Below are 16,957 nucleotides of genomic sequence, written 5' to 3'. Positions count from 1 at the left end.
GGTGAGGGAATAAGGACAGAGGATGTGAGGGTCTAAGGACAGAGGAGGTGAGGGAATAAGGACAGAGGATGTGAGGGTCTAAGGACAGAGGATGTGAGGGAATAAGGACAGAGGATGTGAGGGAATAAGGACAGAGGATGTGAGGGTCTAAGGACAGAGGATGTGAGGGTCTAAGGACAGAGGATGTGAGGGTCTAAGGACAGAGGATGTGAGGGAATAAGGACAGAGTGAGGGGTAAGGGAATAAGGTCTACAGAGGATGTGAGGGTGTAAGGACAGAGGATAAGGACAGAGGAGGTGAGGGTCTAAGGACAGAGGAGGTGAGGGTGTAAGGACAGAGGAGGTGAGGGAATAAGGACAGAGGATGTGAGGGTCTAAGGACAGAGGATGTGAGGGTCTAAGGACAGAGGAGGTGAGGGAATAAGGACAGAGGATGTGAGGGTGTAAGGACAGAGGAGGTGAGGGTCTAAGGACAGAGGAGGTGAGGGAATAAGGACAGAGGATGTGAGGGTGTAAGGACAGAGGAGGTGAGGGAATAAGGACAGAGGATGTGAGGGTGTAAGGACAGAGGAATAAGGACAGAGGATGTCTCATGTGGACAGATTTAAAGCCCAAATTTGTAATTTGTGATTCTGGGCTCTACTAAATAAAGTTAATTGAATTGAATACTGCAAACCCAACTATTATTTAGACTTTTTAAATATATACATCTTTAATATACATATAATTATTAAGAGGTCTTCTGTAACACTAATATGCTAATAGTTGTGCACAGTATTAACACTTATTAATACGTATTAATACGTATTAATAAGTGTTAATAAGTATTAATAAGTATTAATAAGTGTTAATAAGTATTAATAAGTATTAATAAGTATTAATAAGTATTAATAAGTGTTAATAAGTATTAATAAGTATTAATAAGTGTTAATAAGTATTAATAAGTATTAATAAGTGTTAATAAGTATTAATAAGTATTAATAAGTGTTAATAAGTATGAATAAGTGTTAATAAGTGTTAATAAGTATAATAAGTATTAATAAGTTAATATAAGTATGAATAAGTATTAATAAGTGTTAATAAGTATTAATAAGTATAATAAGTATTAATAAGTGTTAATAAGTGTTAATAAATGTATTAATAAGTATGAATAAGTATTAATAAGTGTTAATAAGTATTAATAAGTATTAATAAGTATTAATATTAATAAGTGTTAATAAGTGTTAATAAGTATTAATAAGTGTTAATAAGTATTAATAAGTGTTAATAAGTATTAATAAGTGTTAATAAGTGTTAATAAGTATTAATAAGTGTTAATAAGTATTAATAAGTGTTAATAAGTGTTAATAAGTATTAATAAGTATTAATAAGTGTTAATAAGTATTAATAAGTGTTAATAAGTATTAATAAGTATTAATAAGTGTTAATAAGTGTTAATAAGTATTAATAAGTGTTAATAAGTGTTAATAATTAATAAGTATTAATAAGTGTTAATGTATTAATAAGTATTAATAAGTGTTAATAAGTATTAATAAGTATTAATAAGTGTTAATAAGTATTAATAAGTATTAATAAGTGTTAATAAGTGTTAATAAGTATTAATAAGTATTAATAAGTGTTAATAAGTATTAATAAGTATTAATAAGTGTTAATAAGTGTTAATAAGTATTAATAAGTATTAATAAGTGTTAATAAGTATTAATAAGTATTAATAAGTGTTAATAAGTGTTAATAAGTGTTAATAAGTGTTAATAAGTGTTAATAAGTGTTAATAAGTGTTAATAAGTGTTAATAAGTATTAATAAGTGTTAATAAGTGTTAATAAGTATTAATAAGTGTTAATAAGTGTTAATAAGTATTAATAAGTGTTAATAAGTGTTAATAAGTATTAATAAGTGTTAATAAGTGTTAATAAGTATGAGTACTGTGCAGAATGTCTGTCATGTGTTTCTGAACGGGGAGGCGTCTCACGGTCCCTGCGTTCAGACTGGCAGGAGTCTGTCTCAGCGTGTGATTGGTTGGCGGGACCTCCCTCAGGCCTGCGAGTCCAGCCGAGGGAGCAGCGGCCCAACCCCGCGTGACGTCATCAGTAGTTAGACGTGAACTTCCTAGTTTAGAGTAAATATCAACAGCGGACCCGACGCGACTCCTCCTGCTCCTCATAGTCTCCTCATAGTCTCAGAGTCTCTCTCTCCTGCTCCTCCTCTCTCCTCCTGCTCCTCCTCCTCCTCCTCTCCGGGACCATGTCTTTCTCCGGACTCGTCTCCTCGGTTCTGGTTCCGGTCTGCTGGGTGCTCGTGTCCGCGGAGGAGCGTCCGTCCAGCACCGCGGGGCCGCGCATGTCCGCCACGAACTCCAGCCGGCTGAACGGGACGCGGGGGGGGGGTCCGGACGGGTCCATGGTGGACGGGTCCATGGTGGACGGGTCCATGGTGCAGAGGGCCCTCTACGTACTCATCGCCATCACCGCCATAGGGCTGCTCTACTTCCTCATCCGGGCCGTGCGGTGAGAAACACAACACAGGACACAGGACACACACAACACACACACACAACACAGGACACACACACAACACACAACACACAACACAGGACACACAACACAGGACACACAACACAGGACACACAACACAGGACACACACACACACAGGACACACAACACACAACACAGGACACACAACACACACACAACACAGGACACACAACACACAACACACAACACAGGACACACAACACAGGACACACAACACAACACAGGACACACAACACAGGACACACACAACACAACACAGGACACACAACACACAACACACAACACACAACACAGGACACACACACACAACACAGGACACACAACACACAGGACACACAACACACGACAAAGGACACACAACACAGGACACACAACACACAACACAGGACACACAACAACACAGGACACACAACACACACACACACAGGACACACAACACACAACACAGGACACAACACACAACACAGGACACACACAACACAGGACACACAACACAGACACACAACACACAACACACAACACAGGACACACAACACAGGACACAGGACACAGGACACACAACACAACACAGGACACACAACACAGGACACACAACACAGGACACACAACACAGGACACAACACACAACACACAACACAGGACACACAACACACAACACAGGACACAGGACACACAACACAGGACACACACACACACACACACACAGGACACAGGACACACAACACAGGACACACAACACAGGACACACAACACAGGACACACAACACAGGACACACAACACACAACACACACACAACACACACACAACACAACACACAACACACAACACAGGACACACAACACACACAACACAGGACACACACACAACACACAACACACAACACAGGACACACAGGACACACAACACACACACACAACACAGGACACACAACACAGGACACACACACAACACAGGACACACAACACAGGACACACAACACACACAACACAACACACAACACACACACAGGACAACACAGGACACACAACACAGGACACACACACACACAACACAGGACACACAACACAGGACACACAACACACAGGACACACAACACAGGACACACACAACACAGGACACACAACACAGGACACACAACACAGGACACACAACACACACACACACACACACACAGGACACACAACACACAACACAGGACACAACACAACACACACACACACACACAGGACACACAACACAGGACACACACACACACACACACACAGGACACAACACACACAACACAGGACACAGGACACAACACACAACACAGGACACAACACACAACACAGGACACACAACACAGGACACACAACACAGGACACACAACACAGGACACACAACACAGGACACACAACACAGGACACAACACACAACACACAGGACACACAACACACAACACACACAACACAGGACACACAACACACACACAGGACACACAACACAGGACACACACAGGACACACAACACAGGACACACAACACAGGACACACAACACACAGGACACACAACACAGGACACACAACACAGGACACAACACAGGACACACAACACAGTTACACACAGGACACACAGGACACACAACACAGGACACAACACACACAGACACAACACAGGACACAACACAGGACACAGGACACAACACAGGACACAGGAGTTAAGATAAGATAAGATAAGATAGGATAAGTTAAGATGGGATAAGTTAAGTTAAGACAAGTTAAGATAGGATAGGATAAGATAATTATTATTATTATTTAGTCATCGGCTGCAGGGACACACTGTGTTTATGTTGTTTATGTTATTGTGACTATAATTAATATATATATAATAAATATTATAATCATTATAAATATTAAGTATTATAATCATTATAAATATTATAAATATTATAATCATTATAAATATTATAAATATTATAATTATAAATATTATAATCATTATAAATATTATAATATTTAAATATCATTATAATATTATAATCATTATAAATATTATAATCATTATAAAATTATAAATATTAAATATTATAATATTATAAATATTATAAATATTATAAATATTATAAATATTAAATATTATAATCATTATAAATATGAAATAATATAATAAGTATAAATATTATAAATATTAAGTATTATAATCATTATAAATATTATAAATATTAAGTATTATAAATATTATAAATATTATAATCATATAATTATTATAATCTTTATAAATATTAATATATTATAATCATTATAAATATTAAGTATTATAATCATTATAAATATTAAGTATTATAAATTATAAATATTATAAATATTATAATCATTATAAATATTATAAATATTAAATATTATAAATATTATAAATATAAATATTATAATATTATAAATATTATAAATATTAAATTATAATCATTATAAATATAATATTATATAAATATTAAATATTATAAATATTATAATATTATAATATAATATTATAATCATTATAAATATTATAATATTATAATATTATAAATATAAGTATCTATAATCATTATAAATATTAAGTATTCTATAATCATTATAAATATGAAGTGTTCTATAATCATTATAAATATTAAGTATTATAATCATTATAAATATTAAATAATATAATCATTATAAATGTTATAAATATTAAGTATTATAATCACTATAACCATTATAAATATATTAAGTATTATAAATATTATAATCATAATTATTATAATCATTATAAATATTATAAATATTATAATCATAAATATGAAGTGTTCTATAATCATTATAAATATGAAGTATTATAATCATTATAAATATTATAATCATTATAAATATTATAAATATTAAATATTATAATCATTATAAATATTATAAATATTATAAATATTAAGTATTATAATCATTATAAATATGAAATAATATAATCATTATAAATATTATAAATATTAAGTATTATAATCATAAATATTATAATCATGATCAATATTATAATCATTATAAATATTAATATTATAATCATTATAAATATTAAGTATTCTATAATCATTATAAATATGAAGTGTTCTATAATCATTATAAATATTAAGTATTATAATCATTATAAATATTAAATAATATAATCATTATAAATGTTATAAATATTAAGTATTATAATCACTATAACCATTATAAATATTATAATCATAATTATTATAATCATTATAAATATTATAAATATTATAAATATTATAATCATAATTATATAATCTATAATCATTATAAATATAAGTGTTCTATAATCATTATAAATATGAAGTGTTCTATAATCAGTGTTCTATAATCATTATAAATATGAAGTGTTCTATAATCATTATAAATATGAAGTGTTCTATAATCATTATTAATATGAAGTGTTCTATAATCATTATAAATATGAAGTGTTCTATAATCATTATAAATATGAAGTGTTCTATAATCATTATTAATATGAAGTGTTTTCAGATAAAGACAGAGTAAAGAGAAAACTTCACGCATCACATTTAACAGAATACACAGAAGTGTTGATCAGAGACCAAACCTAAGTCACCACATTTATGAATGGAGTCTGGTGTGGCGTCACATTTACCTTATGTGTAAAACATAAGAGAAGCATTAAATCATTATATTTATGAACAGTCTGGTGTGATGTTGTAAAATCAGGATGTTATAAAAGGTTCTGTTAGTGTTCTGGTCCAGCTTTGATTAGAGTGGTTAAACACACACTGATAGTATAAGTGATATTCCATTAATGATGATTGATTAATTGATGTCACGCCAAACTTCATTCATAAACTTAGCAATTTAAAACTTCATCTTTCATAAGCAGAAGTTTATCTGCTGTAAAAGATGACTTCTGATATGTTTTACAACTTTAGTCGCCGCTCTTCAATCCGGCAATAAAGTGATAAATCTAACAGAACCAGCTCCTCTAACAGAACCAGAACCAGCTCCTCTAACAGAACCAGCTCCTCTAACAGAACCAGAACCAGCTCCTCTAACAGAACCAGCTCAGAACTCCTAACAGAACCAGAAAGCTCCTCTAACAGAACCAGCTCCTCTAACAGAACCAGCTCCTCTAACAGAACCAGCTCCTCTAACAGAACCAGAACCAGCTCCTCTAACAGAACCAGAACCAGCTCCTCTAACAGAACCAGCTCCTCTAACAGAACCAGCTCCTCTAACAGAACCAGCTCCTCACTCCCACCAGGAGGCCATGTTTATGAGTCATACAGTGTTGGATCCACAGCAGAGCCGTGAGAAGAACTATTAACTAACTTTAGTTATAACATTTAACTTTCCTGTGTTTTTAGTCCAAACTGTGAAAATGATTCTCACTCTGAACTGTTGTTCCTCCAGCTTTAGAAAAGAACATGGTTCACATTTAACAGACTATGAAGAAGTGTTGATGAGAGAAGAGGCTGGAGGTCAGAACTACAGAAGGATATTAGTAACTGATGAATCATTAGAATAAGTGTTAAACTAAACTAAACTCTAAATATGATTAATGTCCTTTTAAAGTTTAAGGAGACTCTCCTCCATTCCTCATGCCTATAATCCAACTGTTTCACTCAACGTACCGTCGACCAAAATACAGTTTAGAGTCTGAACGAATGGCTCAAAGGTTTGTTTGCTTTGGTTAAACATTCCTTTAACTTCTCCTGTGGAGGTCTCACACCAAACACCAAAGATTTAAAGTGTTATCTCCTATTAACAACCGTTTACAGTTAGTCCTGTTTTTGTAAAGCTCATCAATTTAATCGAGATTTTTAAAATGTAATCAAAGACCAGTTGACCTTCATCATCATCATCATCATCATCACCACCATCCTAACAGCCCTCCTTCCTGTCGTTCCCCTGCATGTGGACGGCCGTCACACCTGACTCCATGAATCTCCCGTTTTAAGACGTGTTGTTTTTATCCGACAGGCTGAAGCGTCCGGCCAACAAGAAGAAGTACGGCCTGCTGTCCAACTACGACGACTCTGTGGAGATGGAGGCGGTGGAGAGCGAGGAGGACGACACGCTGTACGAAGCTCGCAGCCTCCGCAGGTCAGAGGTCAACGCACGACAACAACACACAGTCACTGTGCAGCTCTCTGATCAGCTGTTTACTGCAGTTTATGTCAAAAATACATCCATCTATAAATAATCAACAACAACAAACATCCCAGCTGATCAGATTATCAATATTATAACTGATCACCGATCAGCAGTGAGGTCATAAGAACCAGAGTATTGATCCGCTGATTGATCTGTGTCTCTGTTCAGATGAGTCGGAGTCGTCGTGGACCAATCAGACGAGTGGTGTGTTTACCGTAAGATGATATTGATTATGGACTGATCAATGACAGCTGGAGGAAGAGGAGACATGGACCAAACAGTTATTGACGATCAATGCCAAAGCTGCTCGAGGACCCTGAGCAGGATAATCATTCTTTTTTTAAGGCGGTATTGGAGTTAGAGAGGAGTTTCTATGGATGGTTATGATAATCCCCCTCTGCTTATTATCATTATTATTATTTTTATTATTGTTATTATTTCAATGAATTTCCTTTTTCTTGTTTTTCATTCTGAGCTCTTTCTGCTCCGCTTTGTGCTTTAACTACTGCAAACTGACTCCAGAGCAGCTGGTGAACCTGCAGAGACTCTGAGTCTGGACTTCTAGGTGTCGGTTCTGTTTGTGCCGTTTTTAATGACGACGGTCAAACTGTTAAAGGACGATTCTGGTTTATTCCCAATACATGAAGATCAATTAGTTTACATATGATGATGTCATCCAGCAATAGAACCAACCAGCATCATCATCAGTCACAACGAGGAAGGACATCAGCTCCACATCTCCTCTTCTGTTAGAAACTCAGTTTATGTTTCTTTTCATGTTTCATTTTCCACATCGATGATGATGATGATGATGATGATCTTCATCTCGACACTTTGAGTCGGACACAAAGGAAACAGAGTTTAATCGCTGCAGAGACGCATCAACCTCCTGTTGGTTGATTGATTGATTGGATTTGTGTTTCTGATCATCTTTGAATAAAATCTAAAGGATAACATGTTTTTTTCAACTAAACAAAAACAGCTTAAGAAACGTACAAAATAATTCTACTCAAAAAACCAGGACAGATAAAACAAAACAAAATCTGAATTCATTATTTTCAGCTCACAAACGAGTGTCCGTAAGTTTGTGAATTTCAGAATAAAATGAGAAACAGAACATTTAGTTTTCATTAAATAACGGCGGCTGGTTTTTCTGAAGGTCCCGTTTTATTTAGTTGTATTTTATGATGGTTTCGTGTAAACGTCGCTCTCCGTCCAGAGATCTGAGCCTCGTTCATCTCGTCTCCGTAGATGAAGACCGTCGGCCATCAGAGAGAAGAACTCTTTAAATAACGTCTGTGAGGAGATGACATCAGAGACACGCCTCCTCTGTTTATCCAATGATGGAGGTTAAATCAACCAGAATGTTTCTTTAAGTTGCTTTTTAATCCAGCAGTTGATTAATATTAATATTACATAAGAATCCAGGGAGCTGTTTTTTATTTGGTGACTCTTTATTTCACGTTGAATAATTTCATATTTAGTTTTTGATAAAGAACTTTTGGTACGTATCATAAAAGTGTTTAAAGGAAATAAACATGATTGAAGTATTTATTTACTATCTGACACTGTGTTTTTTTCATGTGCGTAAAAAATGCTTTCATGTTGTCACTTAAAGGTTACGCTCACTGACGCCATGTTGAGAGCCGTTGAGAGTCAATCGGAACGCTTTACCTTCAAGTCTATAAATTATAGACTCGTCAGACGTAGTTACGTAACTTTTATTCCAGGAGACTTCTTGGAAACGTTCAGGAAAATGTTTTTAAATATGGATCCAGAAAATAAAAGGCTTCAACTTCTTTGATGTATTTCAGAGGTTTAATAGAAAAATGAAGCGATTTTAAGACTTTCAGTCGGCTGCCAAAGTTTGACTGGTTTTAAGAGCGAGGTTAAATAAAAACAGACAGGCGGACTATAAGCTCTACGATTGGCCACACTCCGTGCACACCGAGTCACTGGTCACCTGATTGGTTCAGCTCCTGTGACACTGACCCATATGCTGTCTTGACCTGAACCACTGGAGGTCAAACCTTGAGCTAAAGTCTCCGCTTCAACCAGCTACAAAGAGCCGATGTTTCCTAGTGAAGCGCTGGGATTCATTAGACCAGCAGCACACTGATTGGCTCATTTTCTGTAGCCAGTGTAGCACTAAACATGGTGGAACTAGCTAACGAGCCCGCTGTTCACTACTCTGCTAACTAGCATGCTAATTCCACCATGTTTAATGCTACACCGGCTACAGAAAACCATGTGAACAGAGTCGTCCTCATCTGTTGATGAGAGAAGAGGAAGAAGCTTTCAGTTCTACTCTCCACGTCTCAACGTTCCTGCTCCGCTGATCCCTTTACTCGCTAAAACCTCCGTAGTTTCAGAGTGAACATAAGTCTGTTTAGTTGACGAGGTTAGCCTGCTACGGCGGTCGCTATGGTAACAGAACATAAACACCCTGCTACGTTGATTTAAATGTGAATGTCTCTTCTACTCTATTTCTATGATGCAGCCTCCGTCAGCGTTGGGAGGACTAATAAAGTTCTGCTGTTTCATTTCCTGATTCCAGATTTGAAGGATCCGTCAACTCAAACTCGGTGGAGTCGACAGATTTAAAGTTCTGGAAGTCATTAAAGAAACAAACAAACCTCAAAGAGCAGTGGAGTTTAAAAAAGCCGCCTTTATTTTGAAGTTCAGAACAACAGGAAGTTCCTACAGACACTCGAGGACGGTGAAGTCACAGACGGTTCCTCCAGAACATCCACAGAACCTCCCGATCCTCGAGCCTCTACGCACCGCACACTGCTGTCCTGCATCACACTGACACACACACACACACACACACACACACACACACACACACACACACACACACACACAGACACACACACACACACAGACACACACACACAGACACACACACACACACACACACACACACACACACACACACACAGACACACACACACACACACACACAGACACACACACACAGACACACACAGACACACAGACACACACACACACAGACACACACACACAGACACACACAGACACACACACACACACACACACACACATACATGGACACACACGCACACACACACACAGACACACACACACAGCACACACACACACACACACACACGCACACACACACACACACACACACACACAGACACACACACACACACACACAAAATAATGAAAATATCAAAATATGAAATATGGACCGTGCAGACCCGTAGCCCCCCCTCTAGCTGGTGAGGAGGATCAATGAGGTTCTTACAGGAGGAACCCAGCCGAGCTTCTTCTCTGAAGATGGAAGCTGTTTGTTCTTTAACTTCTCCAGAACGTCCTGCAGAGCTTCAATCTGAGGACAGAAGACACACGTCAACATCTTCAACATCTTCATACTCCTCTTCATCTTCATCCTCCTCACCCTCCTCATCCTCTTCCTTTTCCTCTTCCACCTCCTTTTCCTCCTCATGTTCCTCCATCAAACAGTAACATTCAACAGGTTCAACAGTTCTGGAGATAAATATGAGGGTCACCAGATTATGAAACATATAAATAAAAAATAAAACACATTATTCTGATTACTCATCTGATTCTACTACTGAAGACATTTTTTTTCTTCATATTTCTGTCATATTCATCGAGTCCTTAAATAAACAAACAAACAAATAAATAAATGTGTGCTGACTCACCAGTTCTTGCTCCTCTTGTGTCTTCGTGGCGTCGTCTTCAGGTGATCGCTCCTCTTTCTGCTCACTGAACACAGAAACAACCAGCAGCCAGCAGGAGGCGCCGAGGAGCAGCATCCTGCCGCCGACCATGACGCTGAAGGACGCTGACCACGAGAGAGGTGATGAGGGAAACTGAAGAACACTGGACCTTCAGACTGTCCTGTGGATCTTCAGACTGTCCTGTGGATCTTCAGACTGGACCTTCAGACTGTCTTCTGGACCTTCAGACTGTCCTGTGGACACTAAGGATTCAGACGTGAAGGTTTTTATATTTCACCAGCTGTGACGTCCGTCTGACATTACTGACCTGCTGATAATGAGACAAACAGCAGACTCACCTCTGAGGTCAGCGGGGGGGAGAACCTCCGCTCCACCAGACAGGAAGTGACGACAGGAAGTTCATTAATGTTTAAAGTAGAAGCTGTGATGGAGATCAGCTATCAAGTAAAAGATTAAAGTCCAAATGTATGAAACAAAGATGAAATGATGGTAAACTCTTTAAGGTCCAAACCGACAGTCCCTCATTACTAAATCTGTTTATTCTGACCGTGCTCTTATTTTGGTAGTTTTGTCCGTCATGTCTCAGTTCATATGTGAGGCCTGTGAACACGGTGACGTCAGAGGATGACGGTTCTGATCCAGTATCTTCCTCCACGTCTTCACTGTTTCTATGTTTAGCTGCTTCTTCATGAAACGTTTACTTCTCTAACCAGAAGCTCTGGTTCCATAAAGACGTGAGCGAGGTCTGTATGAGGAAGACGTTAGCTGTTAGCATCAAATAGATATTAGAGATGAATTATGATGTTTAACTTCCTAACACTATCTCTAAGATTAATACATCATCAACACTAATAATGAAGGGATCTGTTTTAATACATAAAAATACAATCTTTTATTTCATCATCATTCTGATTGGACGGAGCTGCTGTGTTTCTGGGGGACTGTTCCTTTAAGACGACGGCCTCAGACTGACAGGAAGTGGTGAGGCCTTCAGGGTCTCTGGGTGTCAGCGTTTACGTCAAAGCTGTAAAATGTTGGTCACAGTTTGACTTCAGACTGACGAGGTCATCGTTCATCAAACAGACCCAGGGTCAGAAGGGAGGAGATATAACTTCTGTTATTTATGTGAACTGAACCTTTGAATATTAATATTAAGGTTCATAGACGACATAAAGAGGAAGACGCAGTTATCATCTATGTTTTTAATAACAAATACGTTCATTTCATCTCAAACTACTTCAGAGATTCAGACTGAAACATTCAAACGTCTCTTTAACTTCAACACAAACGGTTCCTGCATGATGAACCTTCAAAGTAAAAGCATGAAAACATTCAACTACAACAAATCAAACTATCTGTAAAATATACTAAATTAATGTACAAGTGCTGTTTGAAACAAAAGAAAGAAAGAAGAGGATCCTCTGAGCTGCATGTCGTCCCAAGATCCTCTCTGGAAAGATAAATGAAATATAAGATTCACATCGTGTCAATAAATCAAAGAAGAACTTTTAACTCCAGATGTTCATTCAGTCAAACCTCAGCTTTGGTTTAAATCATTTAGATTCCAGTCTTCTTAAGTGATATCTAAATACTGGACTGTGAAGAACTCAAAGATTAAACAGATAACAGGAGGAGATGGTCACAAAACCAGCAGAACAAACACGTCTGCTGGTTTCTGACCATCCATCAATGTTTACTGGTTAAATATTTAAATGAACCGATACTTTCCTCTCCACTCATTCAGTTTGTCTCTTCTGGACCTTTAGTCCCAAATCACTGGATCCTACGTTTCCCATAATGCACCTGGATCGTGTCTTTCTGCCTGATAAATCTTACAAACATCTACAGTTTGAACACAGACTGTTTGTAGTCTGATGACATCACTATGACATCATCAGGATGACATCATACAGCTGTTGTCATTGGCTGAAGAGAACTAACCAATGAAAACACTCGGAGTTATACTTCTAACAAACAAGTCAAAATACATTTATTGTTTTTACCTTTTCTATGAATCGCTGTGGAAACTCAGGTGAGTCCGAATAAAGTGTGTGAAGGTATGTGTACAGGAGTGTGTACAGGAGTGAGTGTGTGTGTGTGTACAGGTAGTGTGTGTGAACCTGTATGTGTACAGGTGTGTGTGTGTGTGTGTGTACAGGTATGTGTACAGGTGTGTTCAGGTGTGTACAGGTGTGTTCAGCTCTTACCTCAGTCTTTGGACTTGAACAGCTGCTGAGCCTGAAACATGAACATCAGAGAGAGAACTGATCACTGATCAGTAACCGTGGGTTACACCTCTAGCCTTCTCTCTGTTTCTCTGGAGGTTCATTCATCATCACTTTATTAAACATGGACCTCCAGACCGTCTAGAGGTCAGACTGACTCCCTGAGGTCAAAGGTCATCTAGTGTCTGGTTAAAGAGGAGGAACCGGGACTCACCATGAAGCTGCCGGTGTGGAAGCCACACATGTACCACACATCAACATGGAGGAGGAGGAGGAGGAGGAGAGAGGAGGAGGAGGGAGGAGGAGGAGGAGGAGGAAGGAGGAGGAGAGGAGGGAGGAGGAGGAGGAGGAGGAGGAGGAGGAGGAGGAGGGGGAGGAGGAGGGAGGAGGAGGAGGAGGAGGAGGAGGAGAGGAGGAGGAGGAGGAGGAGGAGGAGGAGGGAGGAGGGGAGGAGGAGGAGGAGGAGGAGGGAGGAGGGGAGGGAGGAGGAGGAGGAGGAGGAGGAGGAGAGGAGGAGGAGGAGGAGGAGGAGGAGGAGGGAGGAGGAGGAGGAGGAGGAGGAGGAGGAGGAGGAGGAGGAGGGAGGAGAAGGAGGAGGAGGAGGAGGAGGGAGAGGAGGAGGAGGAGGAGGAGGAGGAGGAGGGGAGGAGGGGAGGAGGGAGGAGGAGGAGGAGGAGGAGGAGGAGAGGAGGAGGAGGAGGAGGAGGAGGAGAAGGAGGAGGAGGGGAGGAGGAGGAGGAGGAGGGAGGAGGGAGGAGGAGGAGGGAGGAGGAGGAGGAGGAGGAGGAGGAGGGGAGGAGGGGAGGAGGGAGAGGAGGAGGAGGGGAGGAGGAGGAGGGGGGGGAGAGGGGGAGAGAGGAGGAGGAGCTGCCGGGGAGGAAGGAGGGAGGAGGAGGAGAGGAGGAGAGAGGAGGAGAGGAGGGGGAGGAGGAGGAGGAGGAGGAGGAGGAGGAGGAGGAGGAGGAGGAGGAACCAGAGGGAAGAAGGAGCAGCTGTGATTGGTCGGTTTCTCTTCCTCCTCTTTACTCTGATCACCGGCTCAACAAAGAAACAAACAATAATCAACATTAATAACTCCACCAGCTGATCCTCTGCTTTAACAAGTCTGTGACGCTCCTGAGGAAGACTCACCCAGGAGGAGTTCTGCTCTTCATCTCTCCACGCTGACCTCCTCCTCCTCCTCCCTCTCCTCCTCTCTCCTCCCCTCCCCCTCTCTCTCCCCCCTGGTCTCCCTCCTCCCCCTGGTTCTCCTCCTCCTCCCCCTGGTCTCCCCCTGGTTCTCCTCCTCCTCCTCTCTCCCCCTCCTCCGCTCTCCCCCTGGTTCTCCTCCTCCCCCTCTCCTCCTCTCTCCCCCTGGTTCTCCTCCTCTCTCTCCCCTGGTTCTCCCCCCTCTCCTCCTCTCTCCCCCTGGTTCTCCTCCTCTCCTCCTCTCTCCCCCTGTTCTCCTCTCTCCCCCTGGTCCTCTCCTCCTCTCTCCCCCTGGTTCTCCTCCTCTCCTCCTCTCTCCCCCTGGTTCTCCTCCTCCTCTACTGGTTACACTGGACTTCCAGTTGCTGCCCTGCAGAACAACGAAACACATCAGAGTTTAAATTTGAAGTTAATGTTTTTGTATCAGATCGTGGTAAAAAAATATATTATAATAATAATAATAATAAATATAATAATAAATATAATAATAAATATAATAATAATAATAAACAAATATAAGTATAGTTATACACACACAAACAAATAAAATAAAAAAAGTATGATAATGGAATAAAATGTATTCTAAAATGATTTAAATCTGCAAACATCAGCTCAAAGAAAAAGTCAACAAGATTATAACTTTGTCATTGGAAGGGAGGTTTTTTTGAGACCCAGGTCCAGGTCTCCCGACCCAGACCTCCAGGTCTTGACCTTGGCTGCAGTGGCTCTTCTGGGTCGGTGGAGCTCGTCAGGCCCAGCAGGCTGCTGACCTCCTGCTTTGACCCGAAGAACGACACCCAGAACCCGGCCTCCAGTCCTGAAACACGCAGACAGCAACGAGTTTTTAACAATAACACAGTGAGCCTGGTGTCATCATGTGAAGTATAGAAAATACTTAATAAAGAGTCAAATATTTTTTATGTGGTTTAACCCTCTGAACCCCAAAAACGCAGCAGCCGGATGTAAAAGCATGTTTTCTTAAAACAATCGCCAAAACTACAGCGTTTATCACAGGGAGAAGCTGACTTTCATCTTTCTGAGGGTCCTTGAACACATCATGTGTGAAGAACCAGTCTGTCAGAAAAAGCAACCAAGATGAAGCTTCATCAAAAACATTTTATTCTACATGTCTCATTTAAAATCTCACCACAAATAAACCGTTTGTTTTAACCAGATTCTGTAAAAAACATTAAATTCTGAGCTCCTCAGTGAAACTATGAAGACATGATGGATTCATCTGAGACCAACAGTCATGTGACAACAAATCTGTGAAACTGATTATACTATGTTATATGTGTGTATATATATATGTATATATATATATATATATATATGTATATATATATATATATATATATATATATATATATATATATATATATATATTTGTATATATATATCTTTGTGGTGATACATATATATATATATATATATATATATATATATATATATATATATATATATATATATATATACATATAATTAAAACAACAGAGAAGCCTTTTGGCAGCTCTTCTTCTACAGTACACGTTTAAGGAGGTAAACTAGTTTGATGGTATTATATCAGAGTTTTTTTTAAAGGCATGAGGTTAAAGTTTAAGGGACTTTGAGAGTCTATGATTAAAGCTTAAGGGAATCTTAATGTGTGGAATGAAAGTCTAAGGGGCTTTTAAGTACAACAATTTAAATTCAGGACGTTTTTAAGGTACAACTTTAAGATTTGAAGTGTTTTTCAGAGATTATATTGAAGTTTAATGGTTTAAATATAAACATTAAAGTTGAGTTCTGTGTACATACAGACCTTTTTCAGATGTTTATTGTTAAACTGCAGACTAATCTTTAAGATCATCTTCAGATTCAGTTTCCTTTAATCTGATCTGAAATCTGCAGATAAATCCTCAACATGAAGAGAGAGAAACGAGCAGCTCAGGAGGAAACTGTTAATAAAGTCAGGAAGAAGCTGCTCAACATCTCGTCCTCTGATGAGGCTCCAGACTGACGAGTCCTTCAGAGGCTTCAGAGGTGTGAGATGGAAATGGCCGAGAGGAAAAACTGCAGACTGAAGACGAGTGTCGACCAGCAGGAGAGTTCACACACACACACACACACACACACACACACACACA

General features: G+C 38.9%; 2 protein-coding genes across 2 annotated transcripts; one reads left to right on the top strand and one right to left on the bottom strand.

Annotated features, from left to right (window-relative positions):
• Window positions 1-2,212: 2,212 nt before the first annotated feature.
• On the top strand, window positions 2,213-9,253 carry fam174c (family with sequence similarity 174 member C). The gene is made up of 3 exons (XM_054602162.1): window positions 2,213-2,505; window positions 7,508-7,630; window positions 7,850-9,253. The coding sequence occupies exons 1-3, from the start codon at window positions 2,243-2,245 to the stop codon at window positions 7,851-7,853; spliced, it is 390 nt and encodes a 129-aa protein (XP_054458137.1). The 5' UTR covers window positions 2,213-2,242; the 3' UTR covers window positions 7,854-9,253.
• A 1,001-nt stretch (window positions 9,254-10,254) lies between these two features.
• On the bottom strand, window positions 10,255-11,610 carry LOC129094126 (cocaine- and amphetamine-regulated transcript protein-like). The gene is made up of 3 exons (XM_054602163.1): window positions 11,380-11,610; window positions 10,959-11,042; window positions 10,255-10,489 (listed from the first exon to the last, which is right to left on the bottom strand). Exons 1-3 carry the CDS (start codon window positions 11,506-11,508, stop codon window positions 10,382-10,384), a joined length of 321 nt encoding a protein of 106 aa, XP_054458138.1. The 5' UTR covers window positions 11,509-11,610; the 3' UTR covers window positions 10,255-10,381.
• Between the last annotated feature and the right edge of the window lie 5,347 nt (window positions 11,611-16,957).

This window comes from Anoplopoma fimbria, chromosome 8, assembly GCF_027596085.1.
Source record: "Anoplopoma fimbria isolate UVic2021 breed Golden Eagle Sablefish chromosome 8, Afim_UVic_2022, whole genome shotgun sequence".
Taxonomy (NCBI): Eukaryota; Metazoa; Chordata; class Actinopteri; order Perciformes; family Anoplopomatidae; genus Anoplopoma; species Anoplopoma fimbria.
This window is presented reverse-complemented; position numbering and strand designations above follow the sequence as displayed.